This window comes from Dromaius novaehollandiae, chromosome 9 (genome assembly GCF_036370855.1).
Source record: "Dromaius novaehollandiae isolate bDroNov1 chromosome 9, bDroNov1.hap1, whole genome shotgun sequence".
Classification (NCBI taxonomy): Eukaryota; Metazoa; Chordata; class Aves; order Casuariiformes; family Dromaiidae; genus Dromaius; species Dromaius novaehollandiae.
The window spans coordinates 32,386,575-32,411,840 of NC_088106.1; the positions used below are offsets into that span (position 1 = coordinate 32,386,575).

General features: G+C 40.7%; 1 protein-coding gene across 2 annotated transcripts in view; it reads left to right on the forward strand.

The window, feature by feature from the left end:
- The first annotated feature begins 278 nt into the window (after positions 1–278).
- Positions 279–25,266, forward strand: part of RYK (receptor like tyrosine kinase) — a 62,276-nt gene continuing 37,288 nt past the window's right edge. Inside the window, exons 1-5 of one of the 2 annotated variants that reach the window (XM_064517151.1) lie at positions 279–800; positions 18,918–19,039; positions 20,809–20,908; positions 21,989–22,123; positions 23,804–23,860. In XM_064517151.1, the coding sequence (XP_064373221.1) occupies positions 497–800; positions 18,918–19,039; positions 20,809–20,908; positions 21,989–22,123; positions 23,804–23,860 (718 nt within the window). In that variant the 5' untranslated portion in view covers positions 279–496. The remainder of the gene's footprint in view (positions 801–18,917; positions 19,040–20,808; positions 20,909–21,988; positions 22,124–23,803; positions 23,861–25,266) is intronic. The other variant, XM_064517152.1, reaches the window with a different exon arrangement.

The window sequence follows — 25,266 nt, forward strand, 5'->3', positions numbered from 1 at the left end:
ACCGCACAGCAGTTGGGGGGCCAGCTGAGAAGGTCGTGCACAACGCACAGGCCGCAGGGCCCCTCGGCCCAGTAACGCCCCCGAGGCGGGCTGCTGCCGGCAGCCACCGCAGCGAGGGCAGGCTGCTGCCTCGGGCCGCAGCTCCCCTGCCGGCGGGCGGAGGTCCTCCCGGCTCCGAAGCGGGCGTTAACGGCCGCCACGAGCGCAGCCGCCCGCCGCCGGGGGGTGGGGCGGGGGGCGGGGCGCGCGGGGAGGCGCGCGGGCGGGCTCTGCGCCTGCGCGCCGCCGTCGGTCGAGCGCCGCGTGGGGGAGGGGCGGGCGCCGCCGCCGCCGCCGCCGCCGCCGCCGCCGCCGCCGCCGCCGCCTGCGGGCCGCGGGGGGCGGGTCCTGCCGCGGAGGAAGCGGCGCGAGCGCGGGGTCATGAGCGGCGGGGCGGGGACGGGGGGCCGCGGCGCGTGAGGGGTCGGCGGGGCGGGGGCCCCCTCCCCGCGGAGCGATGGTGGCGGAGAGCCGGGGCGGGGGCCGCGAGCCTGGCGGGGGGGGGCGGCGGGGCCGGCCCCCTTCACCGGAGGCGGGCGCGGGGCGGCGGAGGCCGCCGCGCCGGGTGCGGGGCCCGCCGCGCCATCTCCTCCGGCTCCTGCCGCTGCTGCTGCTGCTGCTGCTGCTGCCCGCCGGCGCCGCGGGCCAGGCCGGCCCCAGCTCCGGCCCGCACGCCGTGGGCCCCCCGCACTGGCCGCCCGCCGGGCCCGGGCCCAGCCTCAGTCTCTACCTGAGCGAGGAGGAGGTGCGCCGGCTGATCGGTGAGTGCGGGCCGGCGCGGCGGAGGGCCGCGGGCAGCGGGCGGGGGTCGCTGCGCCGGGGGCCCGGCGCAGGAGCGGTCCCAGCGCCGCGGCGTCTGCGGGGCGGCGGCCCGGGAGGGGCCGGTGCCCGTGAGCGTGGCCAGGCGCCGGGGGCGAGAGGGGCCGGGCGGCCGAGGCGGTCGGCGGAGGGTGTGTGCGGCTGGGGGGGCCGTAGGGGTCCGCGGGCCTGGGAGGGCGGGGGGTGTTCGGTGGGACTGGCGTGGGAGGTCTCGGGGACCGGGGCAGGGATGGCGGGTCTGGGGGCGCCGCAGAGAATGGGGCGTCGGTGGGGCTGGGAGGGAACGTGGGTTGTTGTGTCGGGCCGGGGTGGGGGGCCGGGGGTCTTGGGGGGTGTGTGTGGGGGGAATGGAGGAGTCTGAAGGCCCAGCAGGTCTTTGCTAGGCCATGGATATGTGCATGGGGTTTTAGGGGAAGAAAAGCGTCTTTTTTTTTTTTTCTCTCCCCCTTTTTTTTTGCCCTAATGGTGAGTAGTTCCCTAGGTTCAAGTGAGTGGGAATGTTACCCCGCTCCAGCAGCGCAAGCCCCAGAAGAGATGAGTTCAGGCCCGTGATTTAATTAGCGAGGGAAGTGACATTCAGAGGGCAGAGAGGAGACCTGGCAATAATTGGGAGTGCGTGTGAAAGGAATCTTAATTTCCAGGCAGGCTGATAATTACTGTGCAAGTACTGGGCGACAGTTCTGTGCAGTCCGCCGCCTGGCCCAGCATGGAAAATTCTCAATAGTCTTTTTGCTCTTGGAGAGTTGCTGGTTTAAACAAAGATTTGTTTTCTCTAAACTTTGGCTTGCTTAGAATCTTGTTTAGAGTTGATTGCTAGAGTCTCAAAACAAATACGTCGGTATCCCCAGTGATTTGGCTTCTGGTAAGTGTCCTCCTACATCTGTGTAAGCTGAAAATGAAATCTTCTAACAGCGCAAGACTTTATTTGCATCAAATGGACAAAATAAAAATGCCTCCAGTTAATTTGAACTCTGTAAGCGCATAGCCGACTGAGCGTGAATAACGCTGTAAACGTTTTCTCCCTTATGGCTTGCGCTGGCGATCAGCATTCTGTTGTCATCATTTTTACGTTGTGTACTTACTGCCAGATGCTGTGTTACAGATACAGGATTTAAAAAAAAAAAAAAAAAAAAAAAAAAGTCTTGCTGCTTAGCTGGGTTTCTAAACAAGTAATTAATCTTGGAAATACTGAATAGTAAGGCTTGAGCTCTCCTGAGTCTGGTGCCTGAAAATGAGTATGAGTTGAACTTGCTCAGGCTTTCATGGTTCACTAGCATAATTAGTAATCATTCAATAGAATCGGAGGAAGACGAGCTCTTTTGCTCTGTTGCCATTTTTGTTTTTAAGTTAAACTGCATTTCATAATCTCCCTTAATGGTGGTATTGCTAATGTGGCTAAAATCATTTACTACACGAGATGTCCATAGCTGTCTTATTTCACATTAAGTATATGACTCTTAATGATCTGTTCCACTTCTGTGTCCTCAAATGCTTGGATAAATTAGAGTCTAATCTGAAGGTAAATAGACACTTTCTTTTCTGTTAGTGGTATTCAGTTCACCAGAAATCTGTTATAGGACCTGAAAATTTAGTTTACTGTATGTTGTTGATGCAAGCAGACTTTCATTTTGGGAATACTCCTTTACACATACTAGCTGTTGCACGTAATATATAGTCTAATGAGGCATATATAGTCTTATGAGGCATATATAGACATAGACAAATCAAATCCAGGATACCTGGATGTATTCCTTTTGCAGAAGAAAGTCAGAAGGGCCGGATACGTTTGTTGCAGCTCTTCACACTTGTGAAAACAAAACAAACCACTGTTTTAAAGTGTTCAGTTTTGTCATATATGAACTGCATTTACACAAAATTATAGTTTAAGAGTTTACATCAGCTTGCATGAACTTCCACAGTTTTCTTCATTTTCTGTAACTTTTTTGAGGAAAACAGTGTTTTAGTGGATGCTAGAATAGCCATTCACATTAGATAGGAAAATGACATCGCTAGTGTAAGCGAACTGTTAGGTTCAATGATACTGCCAATATAAACATGAAAGCTAGTTTGTTTTACTTCTTGTTTCTAAACAAAATCTGCCTCTGCTACTGTCTTGCTGTGGATGAACAGAACTTTAAGCTTTTCTGAAGTGTTAATAAACCCAAATATTACGTGGAATTGCTGTAGCCTTTTGTGTGGCTTCATGTTCTTTAATATTACCCCTATTCAGCTTTGGACTGCAAATTTAATATGGGACAAATATAAGTACATGATCCCATGTCTGTTGAACATAGAACATGATATGGTGCATGTTACCGGCTTCCGTGCAAAGCTAGAGCAACCATGTAATCTGGTTTAAGGGCTGGTGGGACATACCCATTCATGATGTTTTCACCGGTTTGGTGATTTCCATCGCAATGCTTCTGATCTGCTCAAAAATAGAATTTAATGTCTTATGGAACCATGACACATGTTTTATTTTTAGATCATGGCTGTCGTAAATGGAAGGTAAAGAAATAGTGTCTTGCCTAAGATTATTTGTGGCAGTTCTTTCTGTGGAATAGAAGCAGGACTGATAGTATGACTTATAGTGAAAACTGCCTGTTACTTTCCTGTATGCTTACACGCTTGCCAGATTTCCACCATTAGGCTACTTGATTCTAACCATGTGTCTGTCTTAGAATGAATTGTTTTGAAATCTCCAAAGCTTTACTGAAAAGAAGACTAGAAAAAATTGGCTTGCCCTGCTGTGTGAGATTGATTTTATTTTGAAAGGCTGTAGCATTCTCATGATCTCAAAGAAGGACAATATATGGCAGACAGATGGTCTTTATGTCACAGATATCTCTTCTTGTTCCCATGGAAAATGTTTGCAGTTATCCAAACTATAAGTCTTTGGAAAAAATTGTGGTTTTTCACATAGTTGGATATGTCAAATTCCATTCCCACCAGGCAAAATTCAGAATTAAATGGGATAAAGGTAGAAGGAGAGATTAAGTTTGTCAAGGGGGCTTGGTTGAGAAAACTTCGGAAATGGGAACAGGAGCCAGACGTGTTTCGGAGAAAATAGGGACAGGAGAGATGTGGAGTGGGGGAGGAGGAGGAGAAGCGTTTTTCACTGGAGAAGGATGCCCAGGGCACCTTTGGAGGAATATCCATGAATTCTCTCAGCACTATGGTCCGTAGCCTCTTAAAGTCAGTTCGTATGGACAAGGACAGTCATCCATTTGTCAGCAGTATGGGCCTTGCATAAAATCCAAAAAAGTTGCTGTTGACATATGTGGATATAAGTGGCTTAGGATGGGTTTTATGTTTTATCAGTTTACTCCTAAAAATATAGGAAATTAACCTATGCACGCACATACATGAGGTTAAAGTATTAGTAAGTTTACAAAGTGGAGCATTCAAAGTAGGAAGTATCATTATCCTTACAAAGTGGCCAACTATGTATATGCATGATAACACCATGTGATCATACTATGGTGTTAAATTAGTGAGGATTTACTCAATAGAGAGGCTGACTGTACTTTATTTGGTGACTTTTATTCAAACTTTGATTTGAAATCGGAACATAGTGTTTGTGTAATGCTGGAATGCTTTGTCAGTCTGCTTTTCACAGTATTCTATGAGATAAAGGCACGTGTATCCCTGTTTTTCAGGTAATGAGTTAAGATTTAGTGGATATTTCTGACCTTATTCTCTAATATTAGGTGTCTGGTTTGAACTGTGGAGGATCTGATCTGATCCTTTTAAAGCACATAGCATTATTTAGCACTTAATGTGGTCAAGGTAAATCTCTCCTAGACTTTAGTTTCAGCTGTGAATTCCTGACAATTCTGCAAATCAGACATCCAGAAGACCTCAAGTTGTCGAGTCAGAATATGAGGAACATAGTATTAATAGCAGTCTGTAAAAATTTGGCTTAAACCTTTTGCCTAGTGTTGCAAGTAGTTCTTTCACAGCACTCATGAGATAGCGTCCAGTTCTTCATGGCAGCAGCAGCAAGGTACTTAAACTGTGAGGATATTCTTTTTGTGCCGATAGTCTTTTATTTTTGTAGGCCACGTACCTTTCAGCTGTGAAATTGGTCTTTTGGATAGTCCTCTTCATTACACAGCTCTGATCCTTGTTAGAGACAGGTCTAGCCAGAGTGCTGAATAAGACTTAAGTCCGGTGGGGAAAAAATACTGTGTGATCGTGTAATTAAAGACTATCATAATGCACACACACACGGCGGGGCTGAATTAAGACTGCAAGAGCAATCCTGAACAGTCAAGCTCATACAGTGTTTGCATCGAGTCTGCCATCTTAGTGTTTTTTGGCCTGGTTTCTTCTGAGTAACTATTTTGAATGCAGTCTTCTGTTGATTTTATATTTGCTCTTGCTTAATTACAGAGTTAAATTAATTAGAACTTCTGTGACTTTTTTACATGTTTTAGAATTTCATTTGAAACCAGCATGCAGCTTATAAAAATGAGACTTCAGTTTGCATTAGTTTACGAAACTAATGTAAAGTCTGTTGCCATAGTGATTTTTTTTATCATACCACTGTTGTTCCTTCTAGCTAGCTGTGTTTTTTGGCAGACTTTTGCAAATAGCATATTATGTGACCACTGTTGAAGATAGGGGATGGTGTGATCTAGCATGGCTGTTTCATTCTTAGAGTATTTTCAGACAGAAATATTGATTCTATATTAGTTTTATGAAGCATTAGTATTAATGCCATACCTGGAGTTGACTGTAAGCAGTAGAAACTGGAATTTATAGCTGATGCATACTGAAATTTACTGTCAAGCTGCATATTGCTTTTCTTTTCTTGTTTTTTTTTTTTTTTGAATCAGGAACACTTCAGCATGAGGCATGGTCTGTGAGAGCACAGTACAATGAGAAATTGTAGGCCAAATGTAAGTTTGAATTTTGAACCGAGGCTCAGCATTTACTAGTTATTACAACAGTGATTGAGTAACATCTTAATTTTATAACGTTGCTATTTTGGGAAGTTAGCAGCAGGAATTCATGTAGTAAATGTTTTATGGTGCTTGCACTCCTTTTATAGTGACTGAAAATTCTCCATATCCTTTGCCTAATGTCTTGCTAGTTGTCACTTTTGCAAAAGAGCCCTGACAATCAGTGTGCTGTGGTGTGCTAGATGATCAAATTACCGAAAGCCGAAAGTATCTGTTTCTTGTCATTTTTGGAGCACTTCAGAGCCTTGTTAAAAGCCTAATTACACATTTTTCACAGCATCAGAAGCTAGAGTGCCGCTGGCTGGCTGGTACTGTGCTTGTAAATGAGTTTTGTTAGTAGCATCTAAGAGGAAATTTCCACGTGAGATCACCAAATTACTCTGCTTGTACAAGATAACTGTATAGGATATACACCAAAGAGGTGGTCTTGTTGCTGGTCTGTGAAAGAGGTGTCTGCTGAAGCAGAGGGTGTTTAAGTACCCTAAGGTCTCAAAGCAGCAAGGGCCTGTGTGAGCCATGACCTCTAGTTCAGGATCGAATTCTGATGCATAGATGTTCTTCGGTCTTTATTTCCTAGTTTTTAAGTGCTTGTCTGAATAACAGTAGTTTTCTTGTACATTACATGCCAAAACAAACAAACAAACAAAAAAAACACAACCAAAACCCCAAATATTGTATTGTTTTGGTCCATGCACTTACTTTTGCAGAAGCGCAAGATGTCGCATGCTGATGCTCCAATTTATAATTCAAAAGGAACTTAAAAATCACCATAGGTACACACTGCGAGAGGGAAAGCAAGCTTCTAAACCTCTTAATCTTGACAGGTGTCATGTACCGTAACAAAACTGAGTTGTCAGTGATGGCCTAAAAACAGTATGATATAGTCCACTTAGTTGGATACACTATTTTTAGGATAATTATTTTATTACATCTCCCAGGAAAGTCCGTTAGTGTAATGATAACAAATGTTTGCTGCTTATTAGACAGATTTTTTTTTTCTTTTAGTGTTCTGGGAGAATTTCACACTTAAGTCTGCTTTTAAAAAAGAAAAGGGCTTTTAAAAGATGCATGCTGTAACATCTGGTATCTTACAAGCTGCAGCAGGTTGTGACAAGTTACTTGCATCATAGAGTTGAGCAATCTGTTTTCACTTAGGAACCTTTCAGAGAGCTTGGATGCTTGTCTGTCCGATTTACCACGTACCACAGTTAATGTTAATATTGTTTTGAGGTTTATGAGAACAAGCTGGATTTGGAGTTCGTCTGTCTTTTTCCATTCTATCGCCTCACTCTTGATTTACAAAGTTCAAATAGCATGTGGATAGATGTTTCTTCAGAGATGTGTATAGTCATATAAACTCACTGCCATGCTTGTAATGTTTACAAACTGACAGAAGAATATGCTTTTAAAAGTTTGGAATAGTCTGTGGAGCAACATCGGGACTGTTGCCAGTGGAGGCAACTCTTAACTTGAGTTCAGATTCCTTTGAAATAACTATGCTGTGTGACTTCTATCAGGAGGGCTGATGAGACGAGGGAAGCATAAGAAATACTTAAGTTCTTACGAGTACTGACCTACTCAATATTACTGAAATGGATAGTTGATTTCTGAGGCCTAGTTTATGACACCAGCTTGTGTGTTGGAATTTAAAAATGCTAGAAGTTCAGTCTGAGTCTTTCCTAGTAAAAGTAATTTGGTTTTGCTTGTTGATCGTTTAGGAATGACTGCATGGGCACCAAAAGGCTTAGCTTCCTCATGCGTTTTCTTGTCTGAACTCTGCCCTGGGAGGAAAAAGTCATCTGTTCTTTAGAGGCCAAGGTCTGTCTAGTGATAAATGTTTGTGGCTCTTGTAACATTGATGTGTCAGGGACTTGGAAAAAACCTGGCTGCTGAGACTGAAGCCTAGTCTGATGAGGAAAAAAAAAAAAAGAATCCCTTGCTGCTTAGTTCCCAAAGCAATGTTCCTTATAGTTGTAATTTTACACCTGTGTTCTGTTTGGCAAGATCTTCTTTATTATCCTTAGTTGTTGATCTTCTTAGGACACATGCTCACTTTCTCCTGCTGCTTCATGGGCAGAATGGGAACAGGAGGGAGGAAATGGAGGCAAAGAACTCCCTGCATACATGAGAAAAGCCTCCTCTTTACTTGCAGTAGCAGCCAGCAAGAATGTCTCACTATACTGTGACCCAAAACCACTTCTAGACAACAGCTAGGTAGTGGGAAATACAAGAGGCAAGAACTTTGTTTATAGCAGTGAAAAAATCCCTGGGTGGCATTTTCCTGAGAGTGGGAACTGTGGAGACAGCTATACTGCACTCGCTGATATGTGGGTGCTTTACAAGATCAAGTGTGGGGTGTGTGTGTGTGTTTTTTGGGTTAGTTTTTTGGGGGTTTTTTTGTTTTTTTGTTTTTTAGGAAGTCTTGTGTGGGTTTTTTTCCCCTTTTCTTCCCTTCTTTTCTTCTACTGATCAGAATTATGTTTTGATTCTGGAAAAGCTGAATTAATGAGACATTCCACATGCATCTCGGTTCATAGTTATTCTAAGCTGTAGTGAAACAGGATTGCTTGACAACTAATTCATAACTGAAACTATCCAGACTGAAGTACACTGAGTTGCTTATCTTCTTGCAGTGGAAGGGCCTTTTGTTTGTAACTTAGTGTGTATATATAGTATTAAAATTGTACTTCAGAGCTCAATTGGGAAAGTAGGGAGTGAATGAAAGATGAAGTGCATTTAATCAGTTGTGCTTGATGAATTGATTTCCTCCCCCCTCCCTGAATGGTAACAGCACCAGCAGATCCCATGTAAGAATGAATGCTAACACTCTCTGAAAATTCCTTGTGGGCAGCACAAAGGGTGAGATGGTAGAGACTTCAGAAGCATTATTTCTCTCCCATCTCTGCTTTTGTCCTTCTTTCATGCGGATAACTCGCACATTTGCGCTTACTGCTTTGGAAATCTGTGAGCAGAAGCAACAGCATGAAACTAATGTGATGCTTTAGAAGTTGTCTGCCAGTTACTGGGTATTGAATAGCCATAATTAAATTAAACAGTATATTGATTTCACTGTGCTGCTTGGAAAAGATAAGAGCAATAACGTAAGCACTGGAATTGCTGTTAGCAGGCTTGAAAAGATGCAGCTGCTCGGAATGCATAATGGCAGAAGCACGAAGTGTGAAGTTGAGCAGGTTGATAAGCTGAAAACTGTTACACTCTGAAAACTATTGTGGCCTATAAGAAGTTAGTTTATGGCCTTGCCATGGAGCTAATTTTTCTTTGTAAGTAAAGAGTTTGCCATAGACGCGACAAGTAGACCTGTAATAATTTGTGTGGAGCTTAGTATTGTTGCAAACAATTCACGTCATTGTGATTGCAAGTCTTCTGAAGGGTCTTAACATACGTGAATGCGTTATCATGTTAGCAGCCCTGTGGGTCACAGTTAGAAGTTTGAATTTTGAGGCTGAGGAAGAGGTCTGATGCATTGAGGGTGTTTTGTTTTGGGTTTTTTACTTGTTATTTATTACTGAACTAGCTATCCTTGTGACCACTGACAGGGTTACTATTCTGGAGGTGCCTTATGCTGTTGTACCTTATTGTCTTTCTTACTGAGATGACTGCGGAAAACTGAAGTGGTACAACTTGTATGAGTAGGTGGCACCAAAACATTGCAAATACACACTATTCATGAGTCCAACTTCTGACACATCTTGCTTAGGCTTTCTTGTTGTTGTTGTTGGAAAGATTACTGCAGTTCAGTTCAAAAGCTTTGTTTTAGTAGTTAGCCTTTCATGTGAAGTTATTTTATTTGAAAATACTACTGGATAGTTGCAGTTTCTGTGGATAGAACCTTTCTTCTTCTTTTCTCTTCTCAATGTTTACTTTTATTTCAATTGAAAAGGAGTGATTTAGATACACAGAACTTCATTTATGCTACAATATTTTTATCTTGGAGACATTTGCTGTTACTGAGAAGTTTTTTTATTTCATAAATATACCTAACTGTGCCTTGTATGCTAAGAACAAGGTTGTGTGTAATTTAAATATGTGAAGTGGCCTTAAATGAGCAAATCAAACAGGAATATCTGTACTGTTTTTCATTAACAGTTTCTGGAAGATTGACTTCAGGGCTGTCCTGAGGGCATAAGGTTGTCAGAGTTAGACAGCTCAAGCTAGAAAGTAGTTGTTGCCCAGCATAGTGCTTTGAAGGCAGACTTTTTCTTGAGAAGAGCTTCTTAGCTTATGTCTTCCCTGTCACTCTTCTCTGATACATAGGGCAACAAGAAATTGGAGGCTTAATTGGTGTTGTAATCTAGAGGCAGAAAAGTAGGGAGCAGTTCTTTTCTGCCAGCTGATGACAGTATTTGCAGTCACTTTTTGTATGGAAGCTTCTGAGGAAGGTCTGGTGATAGTGGCTTGGTAGTGGTGGCTTCCCTCGTTTCCTTTCTGTTGCCCCTGGCCACGTGTCCGTGCCATCGTCCTGTTTTTCCCCTACCTTCAAATATCTCAGTACTTTGTATGTCCTTAATATCTTTCCTTTGGAGTCAGCCATTCAGGTAGCCTGCATATACTGTTCTGACTATTAATAGTAAAGTGACTGCTGATTTTGTCGGGAGTTACATGATGTTTTTTATATCTATATAGATATGGGGGGAGAGAAGGACATTCAGACTGGCAAACTTCCCTTAGGAGGTGTTCTCAGGAGCTGAATTTTCTTGTTTCTACTCTAAGGCAAGAGATGGATTTTTTTTCTTCCCCCCCCCTTAGCAGAGTATTTTCTTCTAAGGATTTCCTCAGCTGTTTTTATAGTCTATTTATGAGAAAAATCTTTTTTTTTTTTCCCTGTAAGTACAAGAAGGAAGAATAGGAAGGTAGGCTGTTGAAATGGAATTGTTGCTGTTCAGAGACAACTAAAACAGTAAGCAGTTAGGACCTAGGGACAACTACGGTCTTTTTTTTTTTCTTGTACGAATTTAGATAAATACTGTCAAGCTTAATATGCTTGCACTTTAATGAGTGCTATGTGCATTCCTCTTTGGGGAAGCTTTCGGCAGAAGGGAAGAGGTCTGCTCCGTGACTTTCACAAATGCCTTTCAGTGAGAGAAACCCTGTCTGCTAGTTGTGTTAAGCTTTCTATTAAACGGTATCAACAAGGTGCTTTGTGGCGGTCTTTCAGTGAAGATTCACGAGAATTTAGTGAGAACTCCTAACTATGAGTTGTTCTCCTGTTTGCTAGGTGCTAGGAAGTTGGATTCCCTGCTGGGGAGTATTAGTTGACTTTCAAGGATGCAGTCATTGTCTTGAAGTTATGTTGAGTATTTCCTTAAATTGAGCGCCTTGCATATCTTATTCCATATTCAGCTCATGGAAGAATTATCTCCTATATATATATATGTAGCAAAGTCCATTTATAATTTTCTAATTTTATTAATTAATAATTAGAAACAGTCTATATGCTCTCAGTGACTACTTGGATGGAGCTAGGTGAGTTTACAAAGTACCTAAGCTATTCAAAATGAAGCATCAGCCTCTGTTGGGAGAGGTTTTCTGTGTAGATGAGAGTGTATCTAACTTTGGAGCCTCACCAAATCACTGTATATTACATTAGCAGTCTAGTTTTAGACCAATTCCACCAAAAGTTTACATGTTTCAGTAGGTCTTTCTGATGGGTCAAGCAGTCAGTGATTTTTATTTCTAGTCTGTTTTCCATGCACCTGATGGTGGTGGGTTTTTTTGTTTTTTTTTTTCCCCCAAGTTAAAAATCTGTCTATGGTACTGGATTACAAAATGCTGCTTTCTAGCAAAATGTAGAGTGAACGCATTGAAGAGCTCTTGGGTGAGACACACACAAGGCAATAAAGAACTTCAAGCAGAGGTAGGGAATTGCTTGGAAAATGGTGGGTTTTGTTTTGTTTGTTTTTTCTCTTAGGTGTCAGATTAGCAAAAGGCTAGTTGAATATTCAGGGAAGGAAACTTTCCTTTTCTAAGCAAAAGGTGGAAAGTGTGTTAATGACTATTGATGTATGGATTTTTTTTTTCTAACTTCTGTTGGAACTTGAGTGTTGTCATGTTCTGTGGCAATAAGTTTCACAGTTCATTCACTTACTGAGCCTGTCTGTCGTTCAAGCTTGTCACCGAACAATTTCCCTTGAGGTTCTCGAGCACTTGTGCCATGATGGTGAAAAGCTGTTTCTTCACCTTCTCCGTGTTACTTAAAAATGTGATGGTATTTTTCTTTGATATTTTTCCTTGTTCAGCTTTTCCAGAGAGTCCCGGTTTGTTAGCTGGTAAAAGCAAGTGTTTCAGCCCTAATTCCTGACTGACAGCTGTAACTGGCAGCTCATACTGTTATGGAAAACTTGAGCAAAAGTGCGATAGAAGGTTTATAATCTGTTACCTCTTTTATTAAACAAAAGCTTGCTTTCATTGTTTGGTATATTGATAACTACAAATAACATGCAAGAATCTCATATATTTTTTCGGATGCTTAATATTACATTCCTAATAGTGTTGCTTACTGTTTGCTAAATGAGATTGGTTCATGTGCAGTGTATGTTTGATTTCCTTGTTTTGTTTAACTCCCAGCTGTGTTTTCAGCCTTGTGCAACCTTATGGTTGAACTGAACTAATTAAATACATTCAAATTAGGAAAATTTGGACTGGGAAAGTATTCTCTCTACCCTGCAAAAAAAGCTTTTGCAGTCAAGAGCAGATTTTAATCCTCCAGCAGTGTTTTCTTGTGTTTAGCTTAATGTATTACTACCAGAAGTGTTACAGTGTGTATTTGCAGAACGTTATAGAAACTTACAGAAGTTATTGGCAAAGTTTAGGATTTAAAGTCAGTATTTCAGACTTTTGGTGTATTTTTGATGAGAGGAGAAAGGGGGGGGACGAAGTATATGATAACTTTCTTCAACAAAATACATTTTTCCTGTGCTGGCCTCCCACTTCTTTGTGTTTGAGAAGTTGCACAGACCTGGGAAATGGATGATGGTGAAGGGATGTTGAAGGCTGATGTTCTTACTCTTTTTCCTGTGGATGTTTGTCCTGGAATGAAAGGCCTCTGGTTTGGCCAGATGAGCTCCTCGGGAGTTGGGGCATCATTCTCTGGAGCATGCATAGCTAACACAATATTTAGAATGTTTAGAGAATAAATAGAATAATGATATAAAGCTAATAATTTGTATAACTATAACTTTTTTTTCAATTCATGTCATTCACAGTGATATTCACCTTGCCCATCTCTAAGATCTCTAGCACAGAGCCTCTGTAAGGCATTATCTAAAGAAACCTTCAAAAGGTTGTTGGAGGAGTGAGGTTTTGTTGGATTGGGCACGATTTATTTCAATGGCTGTGGCTTAAGAGCAAGAATGGCTTGCTTTGTGATGGTTGGAGTGGTTTGACATCTCCCTACAGAGATTTCTCAGCTGTTTATGAAGTAACTGCTACAAATTACAGACCTGGCATATCAACAAAACTTGCACTGATTTCAGTCATTTCTGTAGCATAGGCAGTAAGCTCCAAGAGGGCTGGAAAGACAGCTGGGAGAGCCCAATTATACAAGCTGCTGTTACTAAATTGCTTTTTTCTGAAATACTGCTTACTGCAGTATGAATGCTAGCTCTGGTCTAATAACAATCTCATCTAACTTTCCCATTTCCCATTTATTTTAAGTTTCTCATATTTGAGACAGAATGTTCCCGAATTATGTTGTAATGATTTGAACTCCGTTACCTGGGGTTTTGTCCAAAATATTCGTAAGAAGAATGTGTTACTGCTGGTCTATGTTGTAGGATAGATTTGCTTCTTAAGAATAAAATCTTATTTTTGTCATGCTAATAGAGGTGGGGAGGTTGTTTTATTTTAAACTAAGAGTTGAAGCTAGACTGCATTTACAGAGGGGCACTTGAAGAGTAGTGTTTTGTTGGGCTGTTAGCGCGACATGATCCAGTTTTGTCATGAACGCAAGGGCAGCCCAGCATCTTTTGCCTTTTAGAAGGAAAGCCAGCCTCTCCCTTCCTTGTCTGAGCTTCTTCAGAATGTTTTGTTATGTTAAATAGTGCAGCCAAATGACTGACTTTCTCTGTGCTTAAATGTATCTTTTTCTGTTTGCTTGTGTTCAACTTTAATTTAGTTCTTTCAAGTTTGTGCCCAAGGATGGAGGTATGAAGATACGGAAGTCAATAATGAGATTTAGAGGTTTCCTGGGTAAAAGTGTGGGGGGTTTTGCCTTCAGATGAAAGCAAAGCGTTGGTTGTCTTGTTTTCTTGTGAGTTGGTTTGGATTAGTCAAGTCCAAGTAATGAGAAATTAGATCCTTTAGTGTTGTGCATTCTCTGCATATGGACTTATTTAAGGAGACTTGCCAAAGCAAAACTACAGTCTTAAGTTTTAAAGTTGGTTATCATTGATCTCTAATTCCCGCTTAAACCAATAGAAACATTCTGCAGAGCTTCTTTTCCTCCTCTGCAGTTTGTGTCACTTAACAATTTTTTAGTACTCCTTTTTAGGTTTTCCTCCTTCTTAAGTATTTCCACCTTTTTAAGTTTTACTGCCTTGCCTAGAAAATGATTCCTGAACTTCCCATGTTCCCTAGTTCTTTGTAATGCTTCATCCATTTATTTCTTCTAGAGCCATCTGTTTTCTTGTTTCATCATTTCATATATGACATTAATCATTACGTGCTAATTTGGATCTGTTCCATGAGGTTCTGAGTGCTCCATTGTATTTGCCCTACTTAAAATGCAGGATGGGGAAAACTTTCAGCACCTTAGGAGGAACCTGCTGCCTTGCAGAACTACATTTTTCAAATGATATCGGTCAATATCATTTAATGCAGCATTACCAGTTTACTAAGCATTCTTGAAATCTGAAATACTTGGAAAATGAGTCTTGATTCTGTCTCCTATCCCCAGCAACCTGCTTCACTTAGATTACATTTTATGCTGATACTGTAATCTGAGATGTGCACATATTAAGAAATGCTCGCGATTGTAGGCTTAGACTGTATTGACTGTGACTTGCTTAATTTGATACCATCTTTAGAAGGCACATCTGCATAGTTTGAAAAAGCCTGGACTATCTGAATAAGGAAGCAGTGGTATTTTAGTACAAGCTTGCTTTAAACTGGTGGTGCTGCTGCAGTCCTTCCCTCCGTATTGAGAGCCCCTTAGCATCCTCACTATTTCAGAGAGTTAAACTGACAGAGAAATGTCACCTACTTTTTCTTATATACTGGCTTTTTGCCACCTCAGCTCCCTTAACTTGGGCTGATGAAAGCTTAGATAAGTAAGGTTGCAAAGGGGGTGTGAGTATGCATGTCTGAGAGGGGGGGAAAGGTAAAAGGGAACCAAAGGAATGCTGAATTAATTTGACTTAAGCTGTCATGGTAATGGAGCCTGAAGTGCTTCCTGCAAACTCCTAAACCATTTTTAATGTCTGTTTCCCGGAGAGTTAATGATATCATGTACTCAGTCTGGAAATCTAAGCAGTGAGGTGGGCACAATTTCATTGTGTGTGAAAGTGTATGTAGATACAAGGAAAAAACATCTAATTGCATAGGAATAGTTCACAGCTAATACTAAATGAAAATAACTGAAGCTACTTGACCGAGGCTGACTATTGTCCCCTTAATCAGCACTTGCAGAAGGAGTGACGTTAGATTTAATCTGCAGCACGTGTTTGCAATAGTATCCTCGCTTGCTGTTTTAAGCAGCCCAGGTTTGTTGGAGTCTGGCGGCCTGTGCTGCGGTTTTCCCCATTGCAATCCCATGGAGACCTCTAGCCTGAGCAACACATGGGGAGTTGAGAAAAGTATTCATTATACTAGCAAAAAATGTATTTTCTGTAGAAGTCTATTAGAGCCCTTTACACACGCTCTACTGCAGGGTTGCTCTATTAATTTCTGTGAGTTTGGGGAAACTTTCTGTTTCTTCAAGATGAAGAATCGCAGAACGGAGAAAGCTCCCCGGCATAGCATGTGAATTGATGGCAGCCTGGATCAAGAATACCCAGTTCGAGTGACTGACAGGCAAAACGCACCTTTCTGCCTGTCTACCTGCCCGGAGAACAGGAAAGTTGCTTTTTTTTTATTAGTGACAGGTCAACTGCCATTCTTCATGTGTTGAGCTGGCCTGATCGAGATAAATGATATAGACAAGGCACTTCAGGAATATAGGATTTTTGGGGTGCGGAAAGGTTTTTTTTTAAAAAAAAAAGTTAGGGATGGATGGTCTGGATGCCAGACTCTACTGTGGAGGATTGGAGATGGGACGATTAGAACTTGCTCATCTCTTGTCGTCACAGATTCTTAGTTTTTTCATTCCAAATCGAATTTTGTCTGTAGTCTGTTGCTGGAAAAGATTTGTGATAGGAGAAATGTTTTAACTGATGTTATACTAAGGGAAAAAAAAAAGTGGCTCTCCTCAAGTACCTTACAGCAGTGAAACACTGAAATTTTCCAAGTATATATTTAGAGTTTCCATGGTTTCAGAAAGTATTTGTCCAAATTCACTGGATTTTCCTTCTGTGAGAGCTGTTCAAAAGTACCACCTTTTAATTTAGCAAGTTCCTGATCCGCAGTCATGGGAAGCAAGGAGGAGTATATAGCGAAGTGTCACTATATACTTGTCTTGGTTTTGTATTCTTCCTTCGGCCCCTGTTAGAGACAGGATACTAAGCCAGACTGACTTTTCTTTTTTTATGAGTTAAAAGCTACATTACAGAATCCATTACTTGGATTATTTTTATATGCCAGTCTCTTAACTGGAGCGTAACTTTTTGAAGCAGTAAGACTTGAAATTGGTTCTCATGCTGCTCCTGTGTAATGCTGTTTGAGTTCATATAATTAACATTGCCCGTTAGCATCTAGCTTTTTATGGCAGCGCAGGCATTAAAACATTAGTGGTTTATATAATCACATCGCTAAGTGTTGTAGCATGCTGCCTCCATTGAAGCTTAAAGATGTCATTGATCTTCTTTTAGGGTCATCTGGTTTTGTACACTTTTAGATATTTTTTACAAATTGAGGCTTTTATACTTCAAAGCTTCATCAGGATAGCCTTTTACGTGGCTTTCGTAAAGAGCAATTTTTATAATGGTCTATTTGACTACTGTACACAGTTTTTTGAAATTTCTTTTAACCAGTTTCTCTGCAAAGATTATATTAGATCAGGGATTATCCCATTGCAAATTCTCTGCTGTTACAAGTTCTGAAACAGCGTTTCCTTGAACCTCTAGTCATTGATGAGAGCATTTATCAGCAAGAGGAGTTTGGCTCTTCCAAAAGCAATTTCACTGTCCCAGAGATGAATTTTGATGTGTGTGCACGTGAAAATAATCTGGGCAAGTTGTTTTGGAATCTTTTCTGTTTATGTGAATTCAAAGTTTTATCTTGGTTCAAGCTACGTGTGTGTGTGTGTGTGTGTGTGTGTGTATTTTCCTCTCTCCTCTATTGGTGGGTGTGCTTTTGCTTGACACTCGCCATTAAGCCTTGAGCTGAAAAGTGGGCAAACTGAAGAAGGTTTAACTTTTTAACACTTACACTTACAGAATCACCTATATCTTTATCTGTTTAGGTTTGAGAGTGCTGCTCTCTGGGATTACTCTGTTCTGTTGATTCGTTTCATGTATCTAGTCTCCAGGGTTCCCCCTGCCCCGTATCAGTGATCATATACTACTGGGTTTTGTTTGAGTTTCTGGACACTAGTGAGCCAGCAGGGAATACAAGTGGTTAGTAGCAACAAAGTTGAAGGTAATCTCTTGGCCGTATTTCTGTGCCCTATGAAAATAAGGTGGGTCAAACCGTGTTCTGGAAACCGTGTTCTCTTCCCTTTCTTCAAATGCAGCTTGCCTACACAACGCTAGTCATCATCTTTGATTTTTTTTTCCTTCTAAAAAAGCATTTCATGCTTCCCTAAATTCTTGAAATAACTTCAGGATGCCTCAAATGCTGTCTTTCTAGATCCATAGGCTCTCTGGTTTTCTTAACTTTCTAGCCATAATAAAAATAGCTCCATTATTTATGTTCCCAATTGTACTGTGAATGTTTTAGTTGGATGCTGTCCCCCCTCTGTAGCTCAAACTTGGAGCATGCATCTGTGTCTGATTTGTCTAATTATTCTCTTAGTATGTCAATAAATTGCTGAGCCTGGATTTGACTGGGAGGAATGGGGGAAAATGCTGTAGACAAGACGTAACGGTATCAATTATAAATACAGCGTGGTTTTGTACTGAGACGGAGCTGGCATTAATTTTACAGCTGTAGGGGACGGGGTTAATTTGCACTGATGGCAAGCTGTAAGGTCCTACCCTGTATTCAGTGTGATCTTGAAATGCATGAAGCAAAAGATAAAGGGATTTTTAGTATTTTTAATATCGGAGTGTGTATCTTGTTTAGGAAAATGCACTTTAGTGTTCTTTAGTAAATAGTTTCATGGGTCTCTTGATTTTTCTAGGTTTATAATAAAGTTCAGAAAGCAAATGGTAGGCATTCAATGTTAGTACTATTTGGTGTGCAAATCTCGCTCCTCTAATTGCACACTTTGTCTTATGATCCAATTATGTCACAGTTAATTCCATAGTGCTTATGTTTCTTGGCCTAGTCAGTTAGGAGAGTGCTCAAGAAATGAGGTATTCCAGGAAGAATTACCTGCAATTAAAGAATTGATAACCCAAAGCAATGTGTTTTGTGTACGCAACTGCAAATAAGAACAAATTGGACCCTTGATTCCTAGGAAAAGATGGGGTCATTCATGAGAGTCTGTAATGAATTTTTGGGGGAGTCATATGAAAAATCTTATCTTCCCTTCCATGACATTCCTACCTCTGTCAGTTTATGTGGCTGTAGCATCTTTCTGCAATTGCTGCTTTATAAGAATTTTGAAGCACTCTGGTGCTGAACTCAGACATAAACACTTTTCCAAACCCGCCGTTGAATTTTTGGGCTTTAGGAAGCACGTGTTTAATCGCTCTTAAAAAAAAAAAAAAATGGAGGTAATGGTAGTGAGAGTTGTTTGTTATAGCACGTGTTATTGCTAGTTATGCTTTTCCCTGTCTTACTTTTTTTTTTTTTTAATTCCTGCTCTCTTTATAGGTCTTGACGCAGAGTTGTATTATGTGAGGAATGACGTTGTTAATCATTATGCGTTGTCCTTCAATCTCTTAATTCCCAGCGAGACCAACAATCTTCATTTCAGTTGGCATGCTAAATCCAAGGTGAGCAGATGTAATTTCTGTTGTGTCTTTGAGTATTTGATATGTGATTTGTAAATTCCCACTATTGTAATTGAATGGCTTTTTTTATTTTTCTCCCAAAACTATCATATTCTAAATGGAAAATAATAATTATCCCAGGTCCTTTATTTTTTATTTATATGATCAGAGGCAGTCACTTAAGGTATGTATCCAAACTGTCTTGTTGCAGAAAGGTTAAGCACTTCTTTTGAAGTATTTTACACTTACTGCTTCCGAATAAACAAATATACAAGTTTCCTGGTTATGGGATGTCCTTTGGTGAATTGAACACACGGAAGAGGCAGCCATGTACTGGAGTCTCTGGAAATGTAACCAAATGTAGAGCAGTTGTGTTCTGGAGATTCTGGAAACCTATGTTTGGAGGAGAGAAGAATCTATAAAGCTATCGTATAGGGTGTTATCACTGAGTCCTAGTTGAAGGGACTCCTGTTTCGGTTAATCACCATTGCTGAAGCATGCAGCAACAGCTATCATAAAAATTGCATGTGCTTTTACATCTTGAAGGACTTCCAGTTACTTAAACTTGTAGATGAAATTATCTGCCAAAGGTCCAGTCTTTATTTCTAAAAATTGAGCAATGATTATTCTTTTTTTGAGTAAGACTCCAATAGAAAGCAGTAATATTTAATGACTTATAAATGAAATGTCTGAAGATACGTTCTGCTAGTGTTCTTCCTTCTGAGTCATAACTTACATGAATTTTGGCCTGTAAAGGTGCTGTGTACAGTGTAAGCCAGTCCTTTTACTGGATATTGTAGTGTAACTTCTCGGGCAGTAGATAGTGTACTCTGAATGAAGTTCAGTCACTTACCATTTGAATACAATCTTTTAAGGAACTTCCTCAATGTCACAACTCAAGCTATGAGCTACGTGCATCGCCTACCCTGCTCTGAGTTTCCTAGGGCCTGGGACTGAGTTTTTGATAGGAATTTATGAGCTTCTGTAGCCCTGGTTCAGTTACTGTGGTTGCACTATTGTGTATCTTCGGTCAGAGTACTGCTGCCAGATGCTTACCTTGTGGGGCTGGCATAGTGCAGTTTATAGCGGCTCAGAAACTGGATGATGTTCCTACTCTTGACATCTTGACTGAAAAATTACTTAGCAATAACACGATAATATAAATGCATCTTATTATATTTTAGAAAGGGGAAGAGAAGGAGAAAAGGGCGGGGGGACAGGCAGTGAAACCGAATTCATTCAGCTGAACGTGGAGTGATAGGCTGAGTTTCACAGCTCGGTTTTACCTGTGGGAACGAGGACTTGCAGGATCAGCTCCTTCAAGTGGAAACAAAATCTCAACATAGTTGAGTAAGATGTTTTTAAGCAATTTTGGCCCTATGGCTTATAACTGGAAACTGACTACATGAGTGGGAATTTTCCTAACTCCTGTAGCTTTAGTGAGTAGGCTTTTGAACAAGTAAGAGGAAGAGCATCAGTGAGTGAGGTCTTTTTTAAAGGAGCACTTTAATTTCTGGTCTAAATTTTCAAGAATGATTTCAAGAATGGCTTCTATTGTAGGTTTCTTAATTTGAATTGTCACAAAAGTCCGATATTCAGACTTCATATAAGGAACTTTAGTTTGGGCATCTAAAATCCCCAGTGTTCTCTGAAAATAAAATACAAATTTTTAATTTGAAGAAAAAGTTATCCAGAAGTACATAGCATTTCTTTTTACTACCAGAGGACTTTTTTTTTTCCCCCCACTTGTTTTTAATCTTCTATTGTTGCAGGTTGAATACAAACTGGGATTTCAGGTAGATAATCCCGTGGCTATGGATATGCCCCAGGCCAACATTTCATTACAAGGAGAGGTCCCTCGCATGCTCTCAGGTAACCAAATCAATTTCTACCCCCTGCCTTCCCTCCTTTGAAATGTACACCTAGTACTGATACTAATAATGCTTTCTGGTACTCAGTAGTAGTTCTTTGTTTTTTTCTGATGTGTGTAGTGTTGCATAAGAACATAATCTGCTAAACATCCTATGTTTTTAGGTCTTCTGCCACAGTTTACAGCAGTGCTAAAAGGGAATTATAAATTGAGACTACTAGTCTGTTTGAGAGTAAATATTTTTTCCCATGTTTGGAGGATACAGACTTCTCTAGCAAGGAGGCATGACATTTTTTCAATGTATACAAGGTTCCTATTCCATTTCAACAACAATAATTAACAACTGCATGGATTTTAAAATCTATATCCTTTAATTTCTCTAGCCAGTAGAGATGTAATTTCAAAAAGTGTAGGAGTTGTTAAGGCATTGAAGTGTTTTAATAATAAGTTTAAAACTGGGAAAACTCTTTTGAATATGTACTAGCTCCTCCATAGATTTTTATACTAGAAACAAATGTGTTTGTTTCAGAAACAAATAGAAACAATGTATTTGTTTCAGGATATGTGCAAATATTCATCATTCCTTGCTCATTCAGCTATAATTCCTCACTGCCTGCTTCCTTGTGAGTTAGATCCACGGGTAGAAATGAAAGATTTTTGTTTTCTTTTTCTGTTACTTTTTTTGTGCAGGAAGGCAGTTGGGAATTAAGCTTGTTCTGTCTGCTCTGATGACATCAGTAATGCTGATTATAAAAGCTAGAGAATAAATTCTGTCATATTTGTTTAAGTTTTTGTCTATCCACAAATATGACTTGTTTTAGAAATCTGTAAATCCAATATGGTTCACTTAAATTTATTTGAAATGTGTAACCTTTGATCCCTTAACAGTTGTCTGAAATTATAAGGACTGAAGACTAAAATAGCATTTCTTAATGGGAAGTTCTTTAAAAATGTCTGTTAAAAGCATCATACAAAAGCATCATACAGAAAGAACCACTATCACTTAAAGATTTATTTATTTATTTATTTATTTTACCAAAATGTTGGAAATGTACTCAAACTTAATTGTTGTCTGTTTGCAGTGTTTCGTGTTGAACTCTCCTGCGCTGGCAGACTTGACTCTGAGGTCACGATATTAATGCAGCTCAACTTGACAATAAACTCGTCAAAAAACATCACAGTCTTAAATTTCAAACGAAGGAAAATGTGCTACAAAAGTAAGGCATTGAGTTTCAAAAATTCAACAACTGTTAAGTGTTACAGCAGAACAGAAAAAGGGAGTGGGAAGATATATGACAAAGAACATGAGTAATAATCCACCAGAATAAATGATGAAAAGTAGATGAAGAAACTGGGTAACATTTGCCTTTCAGAGGAAAAACAGGGACTTTCTTTTTTAACCAGAAGAATGGACAAATTCCCTAAATACGCCCAGAATATGTGAAACAAATGAGGGAGGAGGGCAGGAAAGAAAAGAGTTAGTGGTGATGATAGTATGTTGATGTGTTCTGTAGATTAAGACTCTTTCACATATATAACAAAAAACCTGTTTTCTCTGTTGAGCTTGGAAGGAAGAAACTCAAATCTATAGCACTCTAAATATTTGGGTTGTTCTAAAGACTTAAAAACTAAATCTGCTTAGTTTATAAATTGAGATAAACTCAAAATGGGTCATTTGATAAATATAAGCAGGTGTTAGTTTTTTCAGACTTTGAGTACAAAGGATGGTAAATAATGCAAACTTCAAACATCCCAGATTGACTTTTATGTGTTTAGACTTAGAAATTGAATCTGCAAGCCCAAATTGTTTTTAAATTGTTACTTTCTCCTATTGCCGTTTCCTAGAAATATCTTTATAGGCATTAAAAGAAAATTATTTTAGAGAATCACAAGAACCGTACCCTTCTTAAAATTGGCTGCAATATCCTATTGACAGGTGATGTTCAGTTTTAGAGCTTTTGGGGACACTAATCAGTTTTCAAAGAGGAGCCTGTCATGTCTCTTTTGGCTATGAATGTTCAAGGATGAACTTGTAGAAAATATGGACTTTTTAGCACACAGTCTGTACTGCTTATGCATTCATAGCTTGCTGAACTGCTTAATGAGCAAAGGAAGTTTCTATAGGTGCTTACATAGTAATGGGGCTGTGTGAGGCAGAGTCACTTCCTGAATTATGTAAAAGATAATTCTTACTAAGGTTGTGTTTCTGTGGGTTCGTAAAAGCCTCAGTTACTTTTTAGGTTGTGTATGGAGTGGTATAGAGCATCTTGGGATTCCCACTTGAATTTAGCACATGAATTAAAAATATGCAGGAACTTGGTAGTGGTTTTGCTCACAGTGTACCTAATAGTTTCTGCTAAGGTCTGAAAAAGGCAAAAAGCAGATTCATGTGTGTTTTACTTCCTTCCCTGCATTACTCTTTCCATGAGTTTGTGAGACTGAACTGGCTTCCCGAGGGGTCAGAGGGTTATCAGATTCAGCGAGGTTTTTGTTTAGTGTGTGCGCATTTATACACACACCCCATACTCTCCACCTGCTCTTTCTACTATCTTCCCCTTTGGGATTTTATGGATAAACTGAAGGGGTTTGGAGGTAGGTGGATTCTGTGTGTTCAAGCGTGGCCTCAGCGGACTCCTGCTGGCTGTGATAGTCTGGAGGAGTGCATATGCATCAATAGTGAAAGGTGTCTGACCCATGTGTCTTAAAGCTTTTTAAGTGTTATTTTTAAAGTGGTTGGCTTTTTAAAATGGAAATCTAGAAATAACTGTGGTCCTTGAGTCAACTTGCCTATTTGGAAAAGTGAGTTTGTTTCTTGAGAAATGAAACAGTTGATTTCCTGTTAAGGACTACAATCATAAATGTGTAGCAAGCTTAATGGTTTTCCCTCATCTATTTAGAACTTGAACCAGAAGTGAAATCTCCAACATCTGACAAAAACAGCAGCAAGGCTATCTGTAAGTAACTTTGAGTGTGCCAGGCTATCTGTAAGTAACTTTGAGTGTGCCATTTACTTCAGTTTTAAACAAATGAGAAACTTGCAGCATTCCCTATGAAAATGCTCCCCAGATAATCTGTACTAAACCTAGTGTTTTACTAGGTTTTTTTATCAATCATTTTAATGGGAAGTATGTACTGGTAAAGAGTGGGGGGTTGGGGAAGGTTTCTAATCTTTTAACAACTTTTTTATCATATCATGGTGGCGCTCGTTTCCATACGTAACTTTGATCTATTTTCTTGACTTTAGGACCTGTCGGGCTTGCTGTTTTAACTTGTCAGTATTGAATGCATGGAATGAGGTGGTTTCTTTTTCTTTCACTCCTCTTCTAGCTGAAAATATCCCTGCCAGTGTGCTCAGCTTCTGTGGCCCTCGGAATGTAAACTTTTTGCTAAAATGCTTTTGGGAAGCCATGGAGAGCATTGCTCAGTTTTCTGTTCTCCACCTGCTTTTGTTCCAGGGCAACTGTCATCTCTACAGTACAAGATTTTAAGTAGTGGGTGGATAGGGCTGCTCGGTCATCCCTGCTAATAAAACAGGATAAGCTAAATCCTGCCTCCTGCTGTCTCAAATCCCTCTGGCCTGTGCAGCTTCTTAGTGCAAGCTGAAGGTCAGCACAACAGACGGCCCCCACACTGTCAAGGTGCAAAGTCAGAATTTTGTCCTAAAATTCAGTACAATAGAGATTCTTTTGAGAAAGAGGATTAACTGTCCTGTGCCACTGGTGCATTAAGATGTGGGTCTGGGATCTGTAATCCACCCATCCTACTTTAAAACCAGGAGCAGAAGCTAAAGTTATGTGCTATGGAACATTCAGTCAGTGAGTAAGCACCACTGGGATGTTGCATCTAGGTATTAATCCTGTTTTTATTTCCTATGTTGATGTACGTTTTGGTGTCCCATTGATAATTGCTTTTCTGGCCCCACTTAGCAAGTCAGTGGCTCTAATGTCTGCTACGTTTGGGGCTCGACTGAGCAGGAAGCTTGGTTTGTCCATGCTGCTAGTAACTGTGTTTGCAGTGTGGGAATGGTATGAGGAGTACTGCTGTGTCTCAAGGTGAGAGCGCTCACCTTGGTGGGAGCTATGGAGGGGAATCAAGGGGTTGTGTGGGACAGAGACTACGGGGCGTCTCTGACACTGCAAGACCATTTTAGGAGGCTCCTGGAAGTTTTTTTCATTCCGTAGGAACTTTCTTTCTGTCCCAGTACATAAATGGAGGCACGGAGTGGCTTGCTCTCCCTGCCCTACTTTTGCTGCAGCAGGAACCATGATGCTTTCCCTGCTAGGGTGGCTTCAGCACCCTGCTGCCACCTGGGTACATGACCTTGGCGCTGGGGACGGGGGAGCCGGGGAGGACACTGGGA